The 24,594-nt window shown below is 39.1% G+C and overlaps 3 protein-coding genes across 8 annotated transcripts in view; 2 read left to right on the forward strand and 1 right to left on the reverse strand.

Annotated features, from left to right (window-relative positions):
• UFSP2 (UFM1 specific peptidase 2) overlaps window positions 1–5,459 on the forward strand; it is a 37,055-nt gene extending 31,596 nt beyond the window's left edge. Inside the window, exons 11-12 of the mRNA XM_027837440.1 lie at window positions 2,424–2,548; window positions 5,352–5,459. Of these exons, the coding sequence (XP_027693241.1) occupies window positions 2,424–2,548; window positions 5,352–5,438 (212 nt within the window). The 3' untranslated portion in view covers window positions 5,439–5,459. The remainder of the gene's footprint in view (window positions 1–2,423; window positions 2,549–5,351) is intronic.
• A 420-nt stretch (window positions 5,460–5,879) lies between these two features.
• ANKRD37 (ankyrin repeat domain 37) lies at window positions 5,880–9,852 on the reverse strand. 2 transcript variants are annotated; one of them, XM_027837447.1, is made up of 5 exons: window positions 9,769–9,852; window positions 9,518–9,670; window positions 8,162–8,253; window positions 7,014–7,234; window positions 5,880–5,968 (listed from the first exon to the last, which is right to left on the reverse strand). In XM_027837447.1, the coding sequence occupies exons 1-5, from the start codon at window positions 9,793–9,795 to the stop codon at window positions 5,955–5,957; spliced, it is 507 nt and encodes a 168-aa protein (XP_027693248.1). In that variant the 5' UTR covers window positions 9,796–9,852; the 3' UTR covers window positions 5,880–5,954. The 2 variants fall into 2 exon arrangements, with proteins under 2 accessions (XP_027693248.1, XP_027693247.1); XM_027837446.1 differs by lacking the exon at window positions 5,880–5,968 and having other exon boundaries at window positions 6,427–7,234.
• LRP2BP (LRP2 binding protein) overlaps window positions 9,593–24,594 on the forward strand; it is a 41,078-nt gene continuing 26,076 nt past the window's right edge. For 3 of the 5 annotated variants that reach the window (XM_027837444.1, XM_027837445.1, XM_027837441.1), the window contains exons 1-5: window positions 10,449–10,711; window positions 14,193–14,264; window positions 14,564–14,687; window positions 17,710–17,822; window positions 22,887–23,000. In XM_027837444.1, coding sequence (XP_027693245.1) covers window positions 14,585–14,687; window positions 17,710–17,822; window positions 22,887–23,000 — 330 coding nt within the window. In that variant the 5' untranslated portion in view covers window positions 10,449–10,711; window positions 14,193–14,264; window positions 14,564–14,584. Of the gene's footprint in view, window positions 9,712–10,448; window positions 10,712–13,903; window positions 14,265–14,563; window positions 14,688–17,709; window positions 17,823–22,886; window positions 23,001–24,594 lie in introns of those variants that run through there. The other 2 variants (XM_027837443.1, XM_027837442.1) reach the window with 2 other exon arrangements.

Raw genomic sequence — 24,594 nt, forward strand, 5'->3', positions numbered from 1 at the left:
GTATGCTGATTTGAAGGAGAGAACATGGGGAAATTTTGGACATTGTGACACCTGAGATGAATCTTGAAGGCAAATCAGAATTCTAACTCTTGGATATAAGAAATTCCAGACATGAGAGTCTGCTTGTACAAATGCCTGGAAGCAAGAGGTGTTTGTTGTGTTTAGGGGAATAGCTCGGCTTCAGTATAACTGAAACATGGGGTGCATGAAAGCATGTACTTGGCTCCAGGCATTTTCTCAGGCTATCTTCCATGCATAGAATGCTCTCCCCTCCTCTGCTCCAACTGCTGACCTCCCTTGCTTCTTTTAAATCCCCACTAAAATACCACCTTCTACAGGAAACCTTCCACAACTCCTCTTAATACCAGTGTCGTCCCTCTGGTAATTATTTCCCATTTGTCCTGTATATAATAAAGCGTGCTTTGTATGTGTTTGTTTGCATATTGTTTCCCCGGTTAGATTGTAAGCTTCCTGAAGGCAGGGACTGTCTTTTGCCTCTTTTTGTATCTCCAGCACTTAGCACAGTGCCTGATGCATAGTAAGTGCTTATCCTAGAGGTCATTCTTACTGGAATTGATTGAATAGGGGAGTGATGCAGCTAGATCTGTGTTTGAGGAAAATCATTTGGAGAATGGCATAGCAAAAGACCTGTAGCAGGTCACAATAATTTTGGCATGAGGTGATGCAAGCCTGAGACATACGTGTGTGTGTGTGTCTGTGTGTGTGTGTTGGCATAATATGTGTATTTTACAGCCTTCTGGAGCCACGTTTCTGTGAATTCTTGGTGATGAGAGTGACTCCAGAACATTGAGTAAAGTGATCTTTACTCAGAGACATAGTGACAGAGTTGTATTGTACTCATTCTCTATCCAGATAAAACCTAATCTGTAATACATTCTGACATATATAAACCCACCAGTGCCCTCTAGTGTATCCCTCCATTCCCAATACAGAAACACAACTTTTATTAACCTATATTGAGCGGCATCTGCCTTGGTATATGGAATGTTGAACTTGGACTCAGAGAGCCCTGTTTTAAATCCCACCTAACATTAACTAGATGTTAGACTGAGCAAATCACATAACACTCTAAACTTCATGTATAAAATGGAAATTAACATAGAGATGTACATATTGTTAGATACCTAAATGGAAATATACAGTTCCCGCATATCATGTAAAAATAAATTCAGTCATACAAGTACACACACACATAAATATATGTATGCATATATATATGCTTCATACATACATGAACACATACACACACATATGAATGAATGAATAAATGTTTATTAAGTACTTACCATCTGCCAAGCACTGGGCTAAACTTTGGGCATACAAATATAAGCAACCAAGGTCCCTGCCCTCAAGGAATTTATATTCTAATAGGGAAAGATAATATATATAAGAGAATGAGAGTGGGGAGAGAGGAGTGTAGATGTGTTGAATGGGTTCCTGTACTACTAGGTTAGAGAGTATTGATAGGTGGGTGGTTGAAAGTGTAACATCTGGGAAAGGGTAGGTTGATAATGATAGTATTTTGGTAGTGAAGAGGATGTATGGTTATGTGACTCAACCATAGCATCCTCACAGGCCAGTAAATTCCCCAAACTTTCTTACCCAACATTCAGAGTGTAAAGCAAGATAATCCTCTACATCCATTCATTCTTCTACTGTTTCAGCTAGTAAAATAGCCTCTTTTCCTACAATTGCTGTACGGAGCAGAGAGAAAAGGTAAGGGCATAAATCTGTTTCCTAGATGCAAAGAAATGTCAGTGTGAAGAATGATTGCAGTTAAAATGATAATTTCACGAAGAAGACTAAAGGGGAAAGATGAGAGCTGTATTTAAATATTTAAGATGTTACATAGCAGTAAACTTGTTCTGTGTTATTTCAGAAGGCAAAACTATAAACAAGAGATGAGTGTTATCACAGATACCTTATACTCTCTCTCTCTCCGTGTGTGTGTGTGTGTGTGTGTACGTACACACACCTCAAACCTAAGAAAGGACTAGGACTGCCTAGTCATCTGAGCCATTCAATGTGGGACAGGTTGCACTACAGCAGACAGACATTTAAGCAGGTCTTGACCATTTGTCAGAAATATTGTGGAAGATTTCTGAGCAAGTTGTGGTTTGGGCAAGATGACTTAAGACCCCTTCACATCTAAATTCTTTAATTGTGTTAACAAAAATAATTAAAGATAGAAATAGAAGAGCATCAAGTTAGCTCTGAATTTTAAAAAGTAAATATATCATTTCTAAGTGTGCCTGCCTATATTCCTGTAGTCTGAAAGTGTAGGTTGTGTGCTTTAAAGCTGCTTTGGATAACTTAGAAAACAAAGCAACTCTTTAGTTTGAATGTAAAGTTTGAGACTTATTTTTCAGTTTATTTCAAATCCTATGTTTCCTATTCTATAGGTGGAGGGGTCTTGGCTCATACGATACTAGGAGTGGCATGGAATGAGATGTCAGGGCAAGTAAAATACCTGATTCTAGATCCTCATTACACAGGACCAGAGGACCTGCAAGTCATTTTGGAAAAGGTAGGTATTGTAAATGAAGATAATTCTAAAGCAACAGAAGTCAGATGGCTAGGACTTGTGGTGAAACATAGCGTCCTCCATACTAAAAGGCGCAATGAAGCATGTGCTGTCAAATGTGGTTAATACAACTGTCCTACTTTGTTTCAAGGGAAGATTCTATTTGGGCGTGGGGAGTTGGGTATTAGGAAATGATAGTAATGGAGAAAAAAGTGTTAAAAATTTTTCAAAATAAAATGGAAATTAGGTATCTACTTAGAATTAATTTAGTCTTACAGAGAATCTAGAGCCAAGAGAAAATAAGTTATTTAAGAAAAATTGGGCTTTAAAAGTTGATGTTTCTGCTGTTGATGTCACTGCTGGGGGTGACCAACTTCAAATATGAGTTTTTTATATCAAAGGAATAAAACAGTTAAAAAAACAGAAATTTAGACTACATTTATGAACAATTTCTTGGATTGTTCGACTCAGTAATAGATATGAATAGAAGCTACCAAATCCTGTCCTTTAAAAATTTCGAAGATTAAACTAGCTAGAATTTTTCAGAAATATTTTAGGTTGTGCCCAAATTACAAAATTCATTTATAGGATGTATAAACTTGAGAGCTTGTCCACCTGTATTTATATCTGCCTGACACAGACAATATAGACAGTGAATCAGGCCCAGAATTGAACAAGAAGAGGAATGCAGGCTGGGTTGGCTTTGGCAAACTGCCAAGCTCAAAATTTCATTTCCCTTGAAAGCAAAGGCCCATCTCTTTGATACCAACAGCCAGGTAGTGTTGCTTTATGGCCACAAATAAGGAATACAACAGCCTCTAAAGAATTAAAAATTAGTATCATGCAGATTGTTACAGAATTGAGAGCTGGAAGCTGTTAGATCTCAGTGTTCCCTCCCCCGAGTCTCTCTTACTCATTTCAGTTCCTTAATTTGGTGGCAAGAGCCTATCCAAAGAAGTGATTGTGTAGTAACCTTGTGCCTGTACTAAGGAGAAAAGAAGGAAGTAGGCATGAGCTTTAGGTGTCCAAAAGATATTTAATCAAGGAAATTCTTTAGTGCTGGCTGGAGATGGCAGTATGAGGGTGCTGTGTCCAAACTGGATAATGGTATGGCAGTTTCCCAGAATGGGGTGATGTGGTATCTCCAGAATTGGCTTCCAAGCTTTTCTTTTTTGTACAGGCCAAGCCCCATCACTGCTGTGTCAGAGATGCACCCTTCTTTTCAGGGATCCAAGGATGGTGATTGTTAGGGAACAAGATGTTAGCTGCTACCTTTACTTCCAGATCCGTTCTTTGGGATCTTTGAGTGCAAAGTGGTGAAAGGGGAAGGAAGAAATGAACATAGGAAAATGGAATGTTCCCTGATTTACCCAGAGTTAGTTAATAGGAAGTCCCTATGTATGATGGCAGGTGCTATGGAGTTGTCTGGGTTATTATGAGGTTATTATGAAGGAAAGACCTTCCAGGATGGTTTTATGAGGAAAAGAAAAATGCAGAGGACAACTAAAATTTAAGTACCAATGATGCAGCAACCTATACCACTTGTTGCATGGGACCTATAGGAAAGGACTGTTCTAGATACTAATATTAATAGTAAATAACATTTAGCATCTCTCTAGTGGCTTTACAGTATATCAGTGCTTTGAACATATTGACTCATTTTGTTCTGTGATGAGTCCTGTGAGGGTCAGGGCAATTATTTGTTCAAGGTCACACAGCTAAGTGGCAAAACATGACCTCAAAATGACATATTATTCTGGTCCACTGGATTCATGGGACCATTTTTTTTCCTCTTTATGTGGACTTTTCTGAGTCCATGGCACAGGCCAGTCAACCCAAGAAGAGAATCTTGGGATCATGGCACTCATGTTTTTGTAATTGGCCACTAGAATTCTGTGTAGGATGATGAGATCCTAAAAGAATTACATACCTATAACATAAGCCTTTTAAACTGTTTGGAAAACATAAAGATGGGTTATGTTGGAAGAAAAGATGATTAAATTTTGTTTCAGGGTTAAAGGTAACTATTTAAAATCTATCTTGCCTTGTGTAGAAAAGAGGATTTATATTTTAATTTCTGCAAAAAACTCAATTTTAGTTTTAAGGTTAAAATGTCTATTAGAGTAAGGGATAAGATCATTACTCACTTTTACACTTAACATCTGCCTAGTAAGTAAAGAGGGTTCTGGGTGCAGACCTGTTCCCACACATGCTCCGTGGGATGACCACTGTTAGAAGTAAAGGACCAGAACCTACGTACTATCCAATTAGACTGAGAGTTATTTTTTTCCTGAATAAAACAATTTAACTGAATAAGAAAATAATGAATATTAACTACTGAGGGCCTCTTTTTTAAAAATCAGGCAGCAGACATACAAAAAAAGTGTTTGCCTAGAATCATGTCTGTGAGGAATACTCTTTGCTGCAAATACTAGTCTTAGTTTGCTGGTGGAAGAAATAGGTCAACTTAGTCATGGTACCAGTAAATGAGGGTGAGGTAAATATTGAACACTGTCTGCAAGTACTTATTAGCTCAATATATAACAAACCACTATAAAATTCTAAATATGTTTGGATGATTAGTTATTAATATATTTTATGTCCTCTGGAAATTATTTTGTAATTAAGAAAAATACTCTAAGACCTTAATGAAATTTAGGAAATCATTACCCAGAGTAGAAGGTCATAATGTTTGTTGATGATGGTAATCCATGAACATTTGGATGTATCCTGGGATTGGGAGGGTAGGAGGAGGTACTGGCACTAGACAGTGTGACCAAGTTTGTTTTTTTATCCTTTTGTCTAGGGTTCGTGTGGATGGAAAGGTGCAGATTTTTGGAAAAAGGATGCCTACTATAATCTCTGCCTTCCTCAGCGACCAAAGACTATTTGAAGAATATGAGTAGAACCACTATTTGTAACAGTGTAGGGTGCATGATAGTTACATAAAAATAAAGTACAAACTTCATATAAAAAAGAAAGACATGTACATGATAGCTATTTCAAATGTAGCCATTTAGTTATCAAGCACATACTATGTGCAGGTTACTCTGGTTAACAATAGTGTGTCAATGCTACAATAATTGAAGAATGATTAAAACTGATTTTTCTTCATTATCGTTAGAGTATTTATAAAGTGTTTAAAAAAACACCCCCAAAAAATACCTGTATTTAGTTTAAGTTAAAGATATAAAGTTGGAACGCATACAACCAAATGCAGCATACCAAAACTATGTGAATACATGTATTCTTAAAAATGATCTTCACTCCGAAGAAAGTTTTAGTATCTCTTGCTCCTTCTTAGAAGAAGATGAGAACATTTTATAGATCAGTCCGGTAGCTTGTGACCCAGAAAAAGATCATCAATCTGAAGGTCTGCTCCAAACTTCTTTGCAGTCAGCTTCCCACTCTAGCACAAATGAGCTATTTAAAAAAAAAAAAAGCAGCAAAAGCTATTTCCTTTATGACATTTTCCACTGGCACCTTTACAGTGAGGGAAATATTGAATGCTGCAAGTACAAATTAGTTTGTGTGATATATAACAAACCACTACACAATTCTAAATATGTTTGGATAACTATTTACAAATACTTTTTGATTTTTCCCTCTGGAAATCATTACTAATTTGTAATTAAGAAAAATACTCTAAGACTAATTAAACTTAGGTAACTATTACCCTAAACAGCCACTAGTTACAATCAGAATCTAAATACAGTCAATCCTCAACGTTCCTAGAAAATAGCATGATAGTCAAAAACAAGAATGTTGATACGTTGAGCTTAGGGGAAATGAGGTGAGGTTCCCTCGACTACAAAAACTGTAATCTTTTGCTAGATATTGCTGAAAATACACTTTTCTGTATACAATTCTTTATTTTACAAAATTAATTCTGATGTTATGCACTTTTCCTAACACAGTAACAATGAAATAACCCATAAAATGCAGGGGAGAGGAGAAACAGGGAGAGCCAGCAATGTCAGAAGAACCTGAAGGTTTAAAAAAAAAAAAAAGAGGGGGAGAGGGACAACACCTGCCATCTCTAATCTCCCTTTCAGGGACTTGGTTGAACTTTTCATTCCTCGTGAAAAGCACATGCCTGGGGTGAGTCTTGGCAGAGGCATCAGTCCCAGCACTGCTGAGAGGGTGGGGGTGAAAAACATCTTATTTACCCACACACTTAACCACTTCAGGAACAGTTTTGCGAACACTTTCCTCCTTTAGCAGATATACAAACTTATGCATCACAGTTGCCAACTTGAAAGTAAAAATGAGGTTATCATCATGAGAATACATTAAGTTTGAAAAGTATTCTAACGGGAATATAATATTATTAGCGGTTCAAAACTAAAGACAGATTGAGCCTTGCTGAATTATTAAATATGAATGAGATTTTAGTATTATAACAAGCTTAGTTCTATTATTTATACAGAAATCTTCACTATGGGGGTGGCATCGACATACGACCTACCATCTGATCGTTGCTTCTTCCCATTTGAGTTGTCCACATTTCTGTAAGCTCTTTTATTTTTCGGCAGTAAACCACAGTTGTCAGTGTTGAACGAACATTTGGACTGTTCACTTAATTTCATACTCTGTGTATGTTTAACTGTTGTGAGAAATTTGGCACATTCCAGAAATCCACAAGACCATGCCAAATCTTCTGCAGTCTGCCCATTCTTATTACGTAAGCTGTAATTTAATCACAAAATCGGAGAACAATTAAATAAAAATGAATTTCTAGTTCTAAAATTTAAACTTTTAAAAAAGACTTTTTTTTATTCTATGTTAGTAAGCCCATCAACAAAAACATCCAAATAAACAATATTTCAAAAGGCATCTAATTTTGTCAATGTATGTACTCCCTCCATCACCCAAAAAGGAAAGAATGATTGTACATAAGACAAACTCAAAATTATTTATGTTATTAAATGTATATTAAAAATTTAAGAAAATAAAGTCTTTTTTACTTGATGTGTCTTCTTCTGATCTCTCTTTGTATTTTTTTTTCTGATTTTCTTGTTATCACTTAACATTTATTATGATGATCACCAAAAAGGCCGTTGTTATCAAACTAATTTGACTCTGCCAGGAAAAAAGTTGTTGTGGGATGAAAACAGGGCAGGAAGAGGTATTCAAGTCCAGAAGCCAACATTTTAAAGAGAAAATAACTTCTACACAAGGTTTTCTTTGTTTCCTAAAATAAGCAAGTTCTACAGTGAGATTTTAAACATAATGAAAATGAAATGGGTTTTCTTCTGCCAAAACTGAAGGAGAACATTTCTGTAGTTATCGACATAAAATGGCTGTAATTGTAGAGCATTCTGATTCAGAATGTCAGAGTGACAGAAACGTGAGTAGATGGAACTATATCAAGTTAACAAGTAAATCAAGTCTAACATTTCTGTGCAGCGAACTAATAAAGCATTAGATGCTAATGAACTCTATACCCCTGACTCTACCTTCCTATTCCTGGTGTTTCCAAGGAACGGGCAAAACTGAAGCAGTTATTTGATTTTCTGCTTTACTGAGTTAAAGGAATTACATGAAATAATTTATATAAAAGCACTCTTGAAACTGTGGCGTACCAAACCCATTTTAGATGGTTTCATTACTTACTCAATTAGGGCATTGCTGGCTACAAGCAGACTGAGGCATTCCAAGCTACCAACTTTAGCTGCCTTGTGTATTGGAGCTTCTCCAAAAGCATCCTGATTAAAAACAGGAAGAGAAATTTAGATTCTCCACACAAGAACCTCTCCTCCCAGCAGCTTTCTCACTGGAAGGCAATGAGGTGAGTCTAAATGATTTGAGATATGAGAACCATACTGTTCTGGTTGCTTGCCACAGTAATTTTTTCCCAGTTTCATGATTTATAGCAGAGGTGTCAAAACATTCCTGAGTGCAGTCTGAACCAGATTAAAATGTAACTGAGATATTTAGCAAAATAAACTTAAAATTACAATAAAACATAGTTAATAGTATATTTTAAAACTAAGTTAACATATGGCCCAAGTACAGATTAGCTTCTCTGAGTCTGACAACACTGATTTTTGCATTTGGACATAACTGGCCTTTTGCCAAATACGTACAGAAGGACTTTATCCCATAGGCACCTTTTGGGTAGATATGGATATCTCCATACACATTACTAGTATGATTAATGTAAAGAGTAGAAAAAGTTCATTCTACATTCTTCTTGTTGGAGATAAGCAAATCAGATACAAGCTAGAACTTATCCTACGGGGCAATTACAATTTTAAAAGATCGAAAGGTAACTTAATTTTATTATCTTCGGTGGAAATGAATTGCAGGTAAACAGCTGAAACAGTTTTTGGAAAATCTCTCCATAACTTTAGAAGAAAGTAATAATAGTAGTAATGCTACCAGGGCCCTCACAGAGTGAGAACAGCACAGCAAAAAGCCACTGGCTCCGGTTGTCTAAGGACCCATCTTCAAATCCCACCGCCAGGGTCTCAGTTTTCCTCAAGTTGGATTTCAGTGGCTTCCCATATCTCTTCCAGTTTTAGTTATCTGATCAAGATGAGGGTGAATCTTTTATATTTGGAGCATTTTGGAGTTGGAGAGGACCTGATCATTTAATTCAACTTCCTCAACCCATTTTCCTGGTCCTAGCATGGACACACTCATCACCAACTTCTCTGGATACCGAAAAGCTAAGTCAAAGTGTCAGACGCAGAATATGAAGGTAGATCTTTGTGGATTCTTACTGCCCACATGCTGTTATAACCTGCCCTCTCTTCGAATTGATCAAATGAGGAAATGGAGACCCAGAGAAGTTAAGTAACATAGCACGATCGGAGCCAACCTCAAGAATCGAAATCTCCCAGGTGAGTACAATGTTCTTTGCAATACACCAATTGAAAATTGCAATACACGTTGAAAAAGACCTGGGTTTTGTAACCGACATTGTGGTGTCTGTGCAGCCCAACCCTCCTCCAGTTACCTAGTTACCTGTTGGTTGAGGTCAGCCCCTGCCTGCAGCTGCCAGAGCAGAAAGAAGGGATGTCCCGCCTGGGCAGCCAGGTGCGCTGGAGACTGACCGCAGGCGTCTCGTGGGGCATTCACCGCGCCGCCCGGCTCCAGCAAACGCTTCAGGCTGTCCACCTGAGGAGGCAGGCATTAGGGAGGTTAAAGGGATCAGCCGGGTAAGGAGCCCCTCTACTGGGCGCCCTCCTCCCCCAGCCCCAGACGGACAGACGCACCTCGGCCCCGCTGTCCAGCAGCAGCATCGCCCCGTGCGCTAATACAAGCAAAAAGTAGCCGTGGCCCTGCCCGGAGCTCCGAAGTCAGCGCAGCTCCAGGGCTTCCCCAGCCCCCAGGATCGCCCCGTCCTCGCGACCCTCCCCGTCTCTGTCCCCCTTCTCTTCCTCCTCCAGTTATTCCTTTCTCCCTCCTCTGACTTCTCCTGTTCCTCTTTTCCCCTTCTTTCTCCTCCCCCTTTCTCTTTTCTCTTTCCTTCTCCTTTTTCTCCTCTCCTTTTTCCTCTTCCATCCTCCTTCCCCAAACCCCCGCCTCTTCCATCCTCTCGCTCTCCTCCTACCCCCCCTCCTCTCCTTGCCCGCCCACTGCCCCACTAAAGACCTCGGGGTTCTAGTCTCGGGCAGCACGTACACAAACATCACCACGTGGAGCCAGAGCCCGGGGTGGGGTTGGGGGGGAGGGAAGAAACCAGGGGGGAAGTCCTTGGAGCTGATTGGCTGAGGCTTAGGGGGCGGGGAAGTCTGGAACGGAGAGCCCCGCGAATCGCGCAGGCGCGATGAGGGAAGGGGGCGGGGCGGGGCGGGAGGCCCAGCGGGCGGGGCGGGGCGGGGCGGGGCGGGGCGGGGCGGGGCGGGGCGGGGCGGGGCGGGGCGGGAGGCCCGGGGGCAGAGGCTGCCAGGAGGTGCCGCGCGGCCCGGCACGTCCACAGCCGCTTGTCCGGCCTGAGGAGGGGTTGGAGGTCACTGGCTTTGTGTTCCTGCTTGCCTGCACGTAAGCAGGAAACGGTGAGGGGCCGCTGGGCGAGCAACCCCACACCTGGCTCCCCGAAGAGTGGGCGGGGAGTGGCCGGGACCAGATCTCCCGGGAGCTGCGGCGTGTCATGGCCCCGAAGGACCTGAGGAGCAGGGCCTGGAACAGCCAGCTGTTGTGACTCACCTGTACGAGGTGATGACTGTGCTGGAGGCTGGGCGAGCACAAGGCGGGTGTCTATCTGCACGTGTACCCCACCGAGGACTGTGGCCTAGCATTACCTGAATGAGGGCGTAGGCCAAGGAGGAGAAGTTTGGAAGTTTAATTCATTACTCCAGTGATTTTGAGGCGGGAGGGACCCCAGAGATCAGGTGGCCTAGTGAACTCATTAGATTGGAAGGTCTTCGAGGGCAGGGACTATCTTTTACATTCATTCTTCATGTTTAGCACGGTGCCTGGTATGTTGTAGGTGCTTTTTGTTCTGTCATTTCAGTTGTGTCTGACCCCTCATGACCCTGTTTGGGGTTTTTTTGGCAAAGACAGGAGTGGTTTGCCATTTCCTTTTCCAGCTCATTTTGCAGATGAGGAAACTGAGGCAAACAGGGTGAAGTGATTTGCCCAAGGACACAGAGCTAGTAAGCATCTGAGGTCAGATTTGAACTCAGGAAAAGGAGTCTTCCAGACTCAAAACCTGGTACTCTATGTGATGTGCTATCTAGCAGCCCTAGCAGAGAGGTTAGGCCTGAATAAGTAGATCTGAGAATTATCAGCATGGCATGATGATTCAGTGGGAGCTGATGAGATCACCAAGTACAGTAGTACTGAGGAAGAGAGAAGAAGGCACAGGACAGAATTTTGGGGTTTTCCCCTTGGTTAGCAGTTGTGTTTTGGGTGAAGATTCAGCAAGGAAGACTGAGGAGTGGTCAGACAGGTAGGAAGAGAACCGGGAGAGAGCAATGTCACAATTACTTAAGAAAAGAGGGTATAAGGGAGAAGAAAATTACATAAGTGTCAAAGTATGCAGGAAGGTCAAGAAGGATGAGGAGTAGTGATTGAGAAATCTGGTAACTTTGGAGAGAGCAGTTCTAGTTGAAAGATGAAGTCATATTCAGTTGGACTATGAGGTCAGGAGCAAGACTGAAGAGAGTTAAAAAAAAAAGGAAAAGAATCAGAGGCACGAATTGTCAAAGGTTTCTAGTAAAAATCTAGTGAATAGCCTAACATTTTTCTGAGATGCAAATTAATAGTGAACACCTCAAAAGCTAAACCATTTATACAAAATTGTTATTAAAGCACTTCTTTGAGAGTCTTTTGTATAAAATCATTAATAATAATTCTCAGCTTCAATCAAAAAAACAGTCATTCAAATGCCTGTGATATTTTTGTGTCCATGGAAGCCATGTTTTAGAAAAACTGGAGATGAAAACCTAATTTTCATTTTTAAAGAGGGGTAAGAGTGTAGAGCAAGGCAGAGCAGTGATTATTTTGGGAAAGCAGAATGAATTTCAGTTCAATAAATATATTAAGTACTTTCTGTGCAAAAGAAGTAGGTAGGTGGCACAGTGGATAGATGCCATGCCATAGAACTCATCTTCCTGAGTTCAAAATTGGCCTCAGAAACTAGCTGTGTGACACAGGGCAGGTCACTTAACCCCATTTGCCTCAGTTCCTTATCTGTAAAATGAGCTGGAGAAGGAAATGGCAAACAACTCCAGTATCTTTGCCAAGAAAATCCCAAATGGGGTTATGAAGAATTGGGTGTGACTGAAATAACTCAACTGCTAGTTATGGGGGAAAGTGCATAGTTTACATCCAACACGCTCTCTGCAGCCTTAGAGCATACATTCTAAGTAAGTAGATAAGATACATACTCATAACATTAATGCATGATAAATATATTAGAAAGGTACTGGCAAATTGCTGGGTGAGATCTGAGGTGAAATTGGTCATTACTGCCTGGAAGGGGAATGAGGGAAGGCTTTCTGGAGGTGGCATTTGAGTTAGGCTATATAGTATGGTTAGTATCAAAAGGCAGAGGTTGAGAAAGACATTCTAGGTCAGAGGTTCCCACACCCTTTGGCTTTCGGTGAACTTTCCCATACCCTCTAGTCAATATGTAAGGAAATAAAATCTAGAATTTACCATGCTTTTAATAAAATAGAGATTATCTATCTATATATAAAATATATTATAATAAAATAGAGATTTTTATTTTTATTAAATTTAAATTTTTGATTTTTAAATTTAAATTTTAAAAGATAATATACCAATTTATGAACTGTTCCCTTTGTTTTTCCCATCAGAATGTAAACTTCTTGAAGACAGTGGCTATCTTTGTTTTTTATTTGTATTCCTAGTCCTTAACACAGTGCTTGGCACATAGTAAATACTTAATCAGGTGTACAGGGATACTGAGCCCAAACTGCATTGCCCAGTGACCATCAAACAGGAATATAAGACGTCAGTGATGCTTCCCCTGTAGCTGTACAAGATCCATCTCCTCCTCCCCTTCCATTTTGTGCATTTCATGTGTTTTGACCCAAATCAGGGGCTTTGGTCATTAACTCAGCATGCTGGGTGTTGGTTCAGGTCACTCAGTTATTTGTGGTCCCTAGAGAGTGGGGTGCTGTTACTGTTGTGGGGCTTTGCTAGGGTATGTGTACTTTTGTGAGGTGGCAGTCCTCAAAGGGTAGACTTGTGTTAGCCAACTGCTGCCAAAATCAGGAGTCTGCGATGAGGTAAGACTTGTCTGAGAAAGGCCAGGATGAACTTCTACCACTACCATTATTCCAGAGCAGGTAGAAGTGAAGTGGCAGTGGTTGCCAGCTGGGCATGATGCTATGGAGCTGAGACCTTAGAACCAATCACAGCGTCTTAGAACTGGAACCTAATGATAATTGCTAGCCTCTCATAGCACTTTAGGGTCGCAAAGTGCTTTGCAAATGTTGTTATTTTAACCTCACAACAACCCTAGGGTTTTTTATCCCCATTTTACAGATTAGGGAAGCACAGAGAGATTAAGTGATTTGCCCAGGGTCACACAGCTAGTAAGTATGTGAGGCTGGATTTGAATTCAAATCTTCTGACTCCCAGTCCGGCACTTTTCCCATCATGCCATCTGACTGCCTCTTATAGCCTTAGAGTCTGTCATCTACTCAACCACAGCATTTTACTGTAAAGTTGTAAAGGAGGCAGGCCTAAAACTCAGACCTGCAATGTGCTTTTCAGTTTGTCACCCTGCCCCCTCTTCCTGCAGTTTAGCCTAACAGTCAGACATTTCATCATCTAAAAGAGCCGGTGTCATAGTCACATAGATCTTTCCTGCCAATCAGATATTGTCCCATGTTGATGAGAATGAGTTTTAACAGTGGAGTTCAGGAGAAACTAGTATGTGAGGGAAAAGCGTAACTGCTGTTTGGTTTGCTTTTCCATGTCTTTAAACCTCAGAGTAGCCTGTTCCAAATGTCCAAAGTTGAGTGGCCTCATTCTTTTCGGAGCAACTCTGGTTAGTTTTAGACCATAGCACTTTAAAGACCAAGAAAAGGAAAAAAAAAAGCTAGACAGTGTGTGCTGAGCTAAGATAGACAAAAAGCTACAGTCTGGAGTAGAATAGGACAGATCTTATTTAGCTCATTCCAATGAGCTGCGTATCATAAAGCTGTTTTTTGATCACTAGGCAACTGGAAGGTTCTGTTGCAGAAGAATTCCGGCTATGGGTGAAGTCAGCAGGACCCAGCAGCCTGAACAGGTGAGGCGTGGGTAGCATAAATCATATCAGTGTGTGAATTTGTGAACTAACAGCTAGATCACACCTGAGTCCTTGCAGATGCAAAATAACACAGATGGTATTGATTTTGTGAGTTGTCTCTTTCCCTTTACGTTCCCTCTTGTGTTGATAGCTATAGGCCCATTGACCTAAATGGTAAGATTGTTGTGGGGGGAGGCTTAGGGGGATCTTTGTGACAGATGATAGCGGGGAATGGGGTTATTTTTTCATCCATCTAGAAGACGTCTGATACTCATTTTGTCTGTGTTTGTTATTTACAGACTACACATTGAAGAAACAGAATGAAGTTAATCAGTGAAAAACTGCCTGTGGGTCCCCAGAATGCTACATTCCACTGTGCTGCCAACACTGGGAAGTTAACCACATGGGAAAAAGATAAGCAAGGTACAAGTTCTGTTACCAGTCCTCCTTTAAAAGTGGCTTTCTAAAGTTTCATGACTGAATAATACCATCAAGAGATATATGAAGTTTCTTCCTCTTTTCAAGGTATTAGTGCTGTGTCTGAGGGCTAAATTACTGAGCGTCAGCTTCCCTATTAATAATTATTAATACGCTCTACCTCACAGGGTTGTTAAAAAGAAAGTGCTTGACATGTAAATCTTGAAACAGTACATAAATATGAGGAGTTTTTTATTTTATAGTTATCTTATAGTGCTCTTTCCCAGCTTACCCACAAGACAGAAGTTTAGAATTTATAATCCTTTGAGACCTGCACTCAATTTATGTTTAGTAGAGTTTCTAGTTCTGTTATTAAATCATCCCTGAAGTTCAGGGTGCCACTCTCTAAGGTAAGAAGAGTCAAAGTTTCCTTACATAGAATTTATTTGGGATTAATATTTAAAGCTGCAAGTTTATTTGTTTGTGTTTCCTGGAGACATTTTTTTTAAATTTTACATATTTTGCAGAAAGGTTAGCTCATTAGAAGATTTTGGAGTACAATATTTATGTTTTAGTCCTACACACGACAGTTTAATCCAACGCAAGATGAGAAACAGAATAAAACCCTATTCTTTAGGGAGAGATTGCATGGCTAACCTCAGTTAGTCACATTGCAGTGTTATTAATAATTTACAAGGTCTCATACTGTCCCTGTGGATAAAAAAATAAAAAGCATGAATTAGATGATCTTCATCAGATTTCAAACCTGGTTGAATGACCAGACCCAAAGAGTAGTCATTAATTCATCAACGTCATTTTGGAAGAAGTCTCTAGTGATCTTGCCTTTTCACCCTTTAACATTTTTGTTGGAGGAAGGTCATAAATAGCTTGAGCTCATCAGATCTGCAGATGATCTATTTCAGGGTCTTGATCCAAAAAAGATCTTTATATATGCATTTTTGAACATGGCCAGTGTGGGAATTTGTTTTGCTTGATTATATTTATTTGTTAAAAGAGTTTTGGTTTTCTTTTTCCCCCAGTAGGGTAAGGGGGAAGGGAAAGAAAATAAATCCTTGTTAATTAAAACAAGAAACTAAAATTTTAAATGATCTTGATGAGTTAAACTATTGGACCAAATCTAAAAAAGTAGTATTCAATAGTGATAAAAAGCCAAGTTCTATTATGTGTAGGTTCAAAAAATAATTAACTTCACAGGTACAAGGTGAGGTAACCCTGGTTTTGTAGCATACCCATGAAAAAGTGCTAGGAGCTTCAGTGGCCTCTGAGCTCAGTATAAGGAAGGCAGCTGTGAGGCATGGCCTCTAGGACTGCTGCGTGGCAAAGAGTAGAGTCCAGGATGAAGAAGATGATGGTCATGCCCTCATTCTGCCACTGCTAAAGTGGTGTATTCAGTTCTGGGTACCCATTTTAAGACTATACATAAGCTGTAGAGCACGGAGCTAAGGGCAGGCAAGATGGCAAAGGGCCTTAAGGTCAAGCCACAGCCTCGGCTGAAAGGACCCAGGATGTTTAGCCTGCAGATGATCAGATTAGAGTTGGAGGGAAGTGGAGAGAAGTAAACCTAATAGCTATCTTCAAGTATTTAGCTGCTGTGTGAAAGTGAGGTTAGATTTGCTCTGCTTCCCAGAAGGCAGACTGAGTGAAATAACAATGGGTGGAGGTTTCATAGAGGAAGATTTTCTTTTGGAATAAGGGAAGACTTTCTGACAGAGCTATCCAAAAATGGAGTAAGATGCCTCAGGAGGCAGAGAGTGTGTGACATCTCACTAGAGGCCTTTAAGGGAAAGCTAGATGATCCCTTGTTGAGACATTCTAGAGAGAATTCTTGTTCAGAATCAGAATATTCTGTATTTTGATTTATATTCAAGTACTAATTTACCTGCTGTGTTCAAAAGATGCAAATGTGTAGAACCATAGAATGAGGCTATTAAAGCAGGACAGGATCTTAGAACTTATTCAGTTCAGTACCTTCATTTTGCAGATAAAGAAGCTGAGTTTCAAGGAGAGATAGTGATTTGTCCATGGCTACATAGCTAGTTTGATAGGCAGGATCTCCTCCTTTTCAATATTGGAATCTTTCCATCAGCCTAGGAGTCAGAACTTCAAGTATGCAAAGTTAAATATTACCACAAAGTAATGCAATCCTGTTCACATTCAGTACTCAATTTAACCAGGAGAGCAATGATCCACTGGTTGCCTCTGATAAAGGAAGCTGATTTCACCCTACTTATATCCTCTAAGATTGCTCAACAGATATGTACTAAGAGCCTAGAACATGTTGTAAGATGCTGCTTTCAGTGATGTAGGGGATACAACCATGCATAAAATAGCTCAAATCCTCATCCTGTTTAAAATCAAGTTAAGAGTGTAATTGTGTGTGTGTGTGTGTGTGTGTGTGTGTGTGTGTGTGTGTAGCTGATCAATGACAAATGAGACAATGGTATAAAGTGTTCAAGAGAGAGAGAGATCTCTGTGGGTTAAGGTGGTATATAACAAGGAGATAGGATTTAAAGTCAACTTTGTAGGATTGGTAGAATTTGGCTAGGTTGAATGACAGGAAGAGGAAGAGGAGTATGCCAGGCCAATGTAACAGTAAAAGCAAAAGTGTCAAATAAAGGATGAGCAAACTGGTTAAGAAATAGCAGCTAGACTAGCTTTCTTGAATTGGTGAGGCTTTGTGTTGGGGACCTAGTGACTGAAAAAGAGTTTAATCCTCCTTAGATAGAGAAAAAGCCCTCCATACTGGATGCTAGAGGATGACTAGGAGACAGTTTCCTCTTTTTGTACTGCTGAATATGTACTAAGATATTGCAGTGCTATATTCTCATATGTGTAAAAGCCAGTTTTAGAATGTGGCCTAGAGCAGGAAAGAGTCAGGGGAAAAAATGGGTCAGGAGGGAGGGGTGTATCTCTGTTATGGTATAATTTCAAAAGATAGGTCCTATGAACTTATAGGGTCATACTGTAAGATTACAAGGTAGTATTCATTGAAAACTTTTTTCATCAGATTATTACAATCATACGAAGTTAGTGGAAAAGGCATTACAGTTACTGAAGGAAAGAATAAGAAAAGGAGATCCTCTGGCGCGTTTCCTGAGAGGTCAACTATACTTTGAAGAGGTAGCTTTAAAAACTTTTATTTTAAAAAATATTAAACTCAGAAGATTGCCAGGAAAAAAGCATCAGTTGGAAAGTTTTTTTTGTGTGATTCTCATATCCAATTTTCCTACATGAATCCATTAGGGAATAATTTAAACTGGAATATACTGGAAATGACTTTTTAAAAAATGACCATTCCACCTTTCGCTTCTTAATGGATGTGACCAGCAAGACTGTTTCTACTACAAAATTATTTTTGATAGGGTTCCCAATATAAGTGAAAATCTCACTCTTTGGATAATATTTAAGATCGCTCTTTTGGGAGTTTTCTCTAGATCTGTGATTTCATTGGTGTACGAAACTTCTAATGTGGAAATTCCCTCCACAAATGCAGATCAGTTATTTATCTGTAACTTGTGAATTAACCTAATTCTTCACTTTAGTAAACTAAAGGTTTCTTTAAGACAAGGATATACCCATCATATATAAAAGGTAGATTCTGATATGTATGTTTATCTTTGTATTTCTGTTTGTGTGTATATAAATGTTTTTGTGACATATGCATATATGTTATATAAAGCATACAGATATATAACGTGTATATACACACTTTATATTTGCATATACTATAAATATGTATCAATAGTATATACACATTATATATCTATATATGTATACATGCATAGACATATATATTCTAAAGTTAATGACTGAATAACACAATCCCAATTTATGACATTGATCACTTTGCTAGAGACATTACTTAGTGTTTGAGCTTGAGTATATTGTAATATTAGCATCAACAGAATATTGATCTTTAGCTTTCATCACAATTCCTCTCAAACTGCAGTGCAGACAGCCTAGGACCCTGAGCCCAATAGCCCCAGGAAGAGCAGTACCTTCCAAAGTACTAGCCCTGCTTCCAGCCCAACTCCTATAGCTGTCGTCAGGGGAAGTAGCCCTTGTAAAGAAGGGGTCCCCCATCTGTACCACCATCAACACTGTCTGCCAAACAATAGCCACTGAAGGGGCAGACAAGCTAGCCAGGCTGAAGCAGTAAGTCACCCTGAAGAAGAGACGGAAAGAAACATGTTGCCAAGCAGTTACCACCGCCCACCACTTCCTCTTAAGCTGTCGTGGAGACATAGAGATAACCCAGCACCCTCTGTTCATATATTGGCAGTGCCCCTTAGTACTTGTGTGCCCCTAGGCAATTCACTTAATATTTCTAGTTTTCAGTTTCTTCATTTGTAACGCCAAGGATAGTCTATGTCACAGGGGTGGGGAACCTGCAGCCTCAAGTGTGTCCTTTTGACTAAATCCAAACTTCATAGAACAAATCCCCTTCTTCCCCACCCCTGGCTGTGACCTCCAAGTTCGGTTACATCACTAACCCGATTACCTTATTGATCTGGTTAATACTTTGTAATTCTAATAATAACTAAATATGTAAAAGTTAAACACCTTTTTGTACAGTTATCTAACTATTCCTAACTCCTCTTCCCCAAGTCCCATTCACTAAACCCTCCCCAAAAACCCCTCCCTTGGGAGTAAGTACCTATATACATAGAGTATAACAAATTGTACCTACAAGAGAAAAGGAAATCATTTTAAAGAGAGCAATAGAAATTCAGTCTCCCCAAGACACAGAGAAAAATTAAAGTATTAATGTGAATAACTATAAAAGTAAATACTTTTCCAGGGGTCAGGGAGATTATATTTTTATGTGTAAATGAATAGACAATCTTTACCCTCAGCTTAAAGCCTCAGAGAAATGTTGACACACTGAATGGGATCTACTGAATCTGTGTATGAAGCTACAACTGTGATGTTTTTTTGAGGGGGGGAGGGAGGTTTGGCCATGGAGAATCTCCCTGGAATGGATAAAAATGAAGGAGCCAGGAAAAGTACTGCTCTTCCTAGAACAGTAGTGGGCTGTGGTGCCTAATGAGGCATGTTATACATTCTCGGTTGTTTCAATGGTTTGTTTTGCTTAATTGTTTTCTTTGTTACAAAGGAAGGTTCTAGGAGGGGAGTTATTGGAAAGTGACATGGAATCAAAAACAATAAACTATTTTTCAAAAAGTTAATGGCAGGGTCTCCCTTGTGAACTAGAATCAAGGTATCATTAATTAGGGGATGAGATAATATTTGGGAAAGAAATGTAGATTAAAAAGGAAGAGCTAAGACTTCTTAGGCCCACCATGGCTAAGGGCATGGTATGAAAGTTAGAATTAATTTGAAAAGAAATTATATTACGGTCTGATCATCAACTTCAAGCTTTATCTCCAGTTGTTGATTAATTAGTGTTTGCAGGTGGTGGTAGTGAGACAGGCAAATAGCTAGTTAAAACAAGAAGCCCCAGGGGAAAAGAGGCCAGGTATTGATTACCAGCAAGCAGCATTTCCAGCAAAAGGAGAAATTTATACTGATTCATAGAGTAGTTAGTATAAAGACTTTTCTAAATGGAAAAAAAAAAGTGTGACCCTGATTCGGATTCTAAACCTGGGCAACTTGCAGAGTTGAAGCAAGAAATGCCTTGAGGAACATTGTTTTACTCACCAAAAATTACACAGAAAGTAAAATATGAGGTTATATTCTCTCTTAAACTATTTTCTTCCTGAACCTAAAAAGAAAGTAGATTTTTGTTGCTCTTTATATTGTAGCATCTTAATTAGTTTTCCACACATCTCTGTTTTTAGTGAAGTTTTTATAGTCATATTATGAGGTAGAGAGTATGTAAGTACCCTTAGGAAAAAATAGGATTTCATCTCTTCACCACTAAATCTATGTTTAAAGAAAGCTGCTTTTTACTAGATTAAAGCTGGCACAACCTGTGAGTGACTGATGCTGTGGTATAATTAGAGATGTTCTAGGAAGATGCCTCCTTTAATACTCTCAGCTGATGTCCTACTACTAAAGATACTTTTGGAATAAATTATTGCACATGTTGAAATGCATCTACCCTTTAAAGGGGTAGCATGTTAACATAAGTCATTCATACCTTATTGTGAATGTCAGTTCTTAATAAATTGACTCCTAGAAGAATAGGGCAAATAACAGGTGGGTTTTGGTAAGAAACAGAAGGGGAGAGAGAATTCCCCAGCATGGGGTTTTTTGTACTCAATTTGAGCAAAGCCTGGTTGGGTTGGGGAGTTGGGAGGGAAGCATTTGGATAACAGCAATATTTGGGCAGGGAGGAGGGAGAGCAGAAAGGATACATGAATGATACTTAGTTCAGAATTTTACTGACCTTTGTTTGATTAACCCGCTATGGGAAGATCTCTTTCCTGATGTCTTTCCCTTATCCTTTACTCTTCTTTCCCCATTCCACAAATATAAAGCTAGAGCCAGAGCTCTTAATAATACCACCACTTTATGTTTACATAGCATTTTCACATCTGTAATGTCAAAATCTACAGAATTGCTCTGTGAGGAAGGCAGACAACAGCTACTGAAGACTTGGAAAAGAAAGTTATCACCTCCAAAGTCCTCGACACTGTCAGATGGTTCAGTACCAGAAACAAACATAGTTCTATCAGTGGAAGTGACATTAAAGAAGATTACCACCTGTTTTGCCACCATACCCTGCAGACCATGGGAACTTTCCATCTGACTGGCTGCTGAAAACCTTCTAGATGTGTGTATGTGCTAGAGGCATCTAGGAGGCACAGCAGAATGCTAGACGTGGCTTCAGGAAGACCGCAGTTTGAATCTCTTCTCAGCCGTGTGACTCTGGGCCAATAAATCACTTAACCTCTCAAAGCCTCAGTTTCCTCAACTGTAAAATAGTGATAACAACACCACCTACCTCACAGGGCTGTTGTGAGGACTTAACAGAGTAACATGTAAAGTGCTTTGCAAACCTGAAAGTTCAGTATAAATGTGAGTGATCATTATTATTACAGTAAACATTTAATAAATCCTATATTTCACCACAGAATAGTTGCCACCGCATAATTGTCGCACCCTGTTTTTTCATTCCAAAAATTGGTTTATAACCTTTCATCAAGTAATCATTGCATGGTATAATTCTGTTTGTTATACTGCTTAAAAGGTAAACAGAGCAGCAATGTATTCACCAGTGGCATATGGATATGCATTTATCTCTTGAGCATTGTGAGGTGTGAGTCTAGAATTCTCATCATACTTGCATTGTCAGTATATTTCCAAAAGCCGACTTGTATGGTCTGTTCAGAGCATCGAGGTACTAATGGTGTTGTCACTCAACCCAATGAAGAGCCAAAGCACAGGGGGAGGGGGTGGGCAGGTGAAGCTGCCATGAGTAAGTTCCATGATATGGATGTATTCATGAGTATTCCATGCATCCTAATCTTGTACCAAAGATAGTTTAGTAATAAATGATTTTTAAGTAATACCAGCACAGTTTTTTTTTAATCTTCACATAATGGTCACACCTCACTTTTTTTGCAAAAAAAAAAAAAATTGTCATAAAATCTGTGACAATTGTGCAGTGAAATAAGGTGCTCTTTCATTCATTCATAAAATATCTTGTTCAAACTGCATTAAGTGGTCAAGACAGCACTCTGGCTCTTTTGCTAATTACATTTCTTGGAGGAAATTTGGTCTCAGCTCTGAAATTTTCCACAGTAAGTGAGAAGGATGAAATGACAGTCCAGATGAAGTAACCTTAATGACTAAAACTGGGTTCAAGGCTAAAGAGCTGGCAGCAGGAATAGAAGAAAATAAAAATGGAAAACCTACCCAGAATCATCCTAGTTATCAGCCATCCCCACCCCCCACACTCATAGCTGACTTTGCAGTGCACTGATTATAATTGATGCAGGCTTATGTTGTCATTGTCATTTGTTGTTATTTTATATGTTGTCAATATAATGTCCATATAATATATAATAATATATATTACATAATATAGTAATAATATGTTATACAATATGTCATTATTATGTTGTCAAATCCTCCCAAAAATATTCTTCATGTGTTAGGGTGGGGTGTTTGCTTATATATACATGTGTGTGTACATATATATATATATATATACATATATATATATATATGTACACACACACATAATAATATGCATGTTTTCTGGGACTTTTATAGGGATGGTATGAGGAGGCATTATATCAATTTGAAGAAATCCAGGAGAATGATCATCAAGCTGTTTACCAGTTGGGAGTTATATATTATGATGGGCTGGGAACGAAAGCAAATCCTGTAAGTTGTCGTTCTGCTTGAATTGGGAGATGGGTAGAGGGTGAGTGTTATTGTTAATAAACACCATGCTTCTATTTAATCTGAGCTCAAAAACCTTCACTGATGAGGAATTAAGCACCTCACAAAACAACCCATTTCACTTTAAACAGCTCTAATTATTAGGTTTTCCTATAAATAATGCTAAAATCTATATTTCTACCATTTCCACCCAGTTCTGTAAATCAAGGAACAAAGAGAAGTCTAAGCCCTTATCTACTCACTATGTTATGTATGTCTTCGATATTCTAAAGGCAGTTAGCCTACCCCACCAAATCTTCTCTTCCTCAAACTAAACATCTCTGGTTTCTTTGGTCTGTCATCACGTGGCATGGTTTTGAGTTCCTTTATCATGGTGCTATCATTCCTCTCTATTGTATGTACTTTAGCTTGTCCGTGTTCTTCCTAAAATGCCATTTCTTAAAATTGAACATAGACATGGCCTATTATGCTTATATTAATGTAGATTAAGATCACATTTGCTGTTTCTTTTTTAAATATGGCTTCCATATCACATGATTGACTCATATTAAACTGGAAGTTCATTAAAATTATCAATCTTTTTATCAAAAACAGTCATCTAGCCTAATCTGGCTCCCCATTATACATTGGATTTTTTAAATAAATACCTATTAAAGTTCATCTTTTTAACTGCCAGAATTAATCTCTTCCTCCCATAACAAATAATGGATACCCTTCTGATATTTATGGTTACACATCCTCATTCTGTAAGAAATGGGAATGGGCATCTTTACAGAGGGTCTGTTTTCCTGCCTCTGTGAGAAGAGCCTTAAATCTTTACCATAGCTCCACTGGTTCAGAAGGCCTCTTCGCTTTGTCACATCTTTTCACCATCCACCCTCCTGACCAGAGATGGATTCCTCTCTGCCTCCCTGGATTATTTTTCTTCTGTTTTCCTCCTAAGATATTTTTTCCTTTCTTTCAAGAAACAGTTTTTTCTCGCTCATAAACCATAAGTAGAAAAGCATTCTTCCAATACTGTCATTTTGTTCTAATATTTTTTGTTCTCGTGGAGTCACTGATTTCTGTTTGGCTCATTCTAATTTTGAGCTGAAATCCATTAATATGAGTAGAGCTTACAACTCCTGAACTCTATGATATTTATCCTGTTTCCCTTTTTTTTCTCTGGAGCTCAAATTTCATTTATAATATCCTTTTTAAAAAAATTCTTACTTCATTTCTTCTAGGAATTTCAGTAGACCTTGTGATTAGGCTATGTTTTTGTTTGAGGCTTAGGAGTTACTCCCTTCTTTTGGAATTGTGTTTTAGGCATCCCTAGAGCCATAATTCTTTATATTGATCTCTTCCTTTGCTTTTATTCATATTTGCAGCCATATTTCCTCAGTTGGTACTTTGTGTCCAGGCCAGGCTCTGTGCACTTCTAGAAGGAATGGTAGGACCTTGTTTGGTCCTAGTCTTTATTATCTTGCTACTACTTTCATTGGGTACCGAGCACTGTGTTCTCAAGGACTTCAGGGGTGACTAGGTCAGCAAGGCTTCTGGTGTCTCTGGCTCACCTGGTCCAGTCTCTGGTCTT

The sequence above is a fragment of the Vombatus ursinus genome, unplaced genomic scaffold (assembly GCF_900497805.2).
Source record: "Vombatus ursinus unplaced genomic scaffold, bare-nosed wombat genome assembly UNPS02014821.1, whole genome shotgun sequence".
NCBI classification, from domain to species: Eukaryota; Metazoa; Chordata; class Mammalia; order Diprotodontia; family Vombatidae; genus Vombatus; species Vombatus ursinus.

Coding starts and splice junctions, on each gene's coding strand:
- ANKRD37 (XM_027837446.1), bottom strand. CDS start 9,795: ATGCTGCTGCTGGACAGCGGGGCCGAG. Junction 9,671..9,768: donor TGCTGGACAGCGGGGCCGAG/GTGCGTCTGTCC, acceptor CTGCCTCCTCAG/GTGGACAGCCTGAAGCGTTT. Junction 7,235..8,161: donor GCCAGCAATGCCCTAATTGA/GTAAGTAATGAA, acceptor ATTAAATTACAG/CTTACGTAATAAGAATGGGC.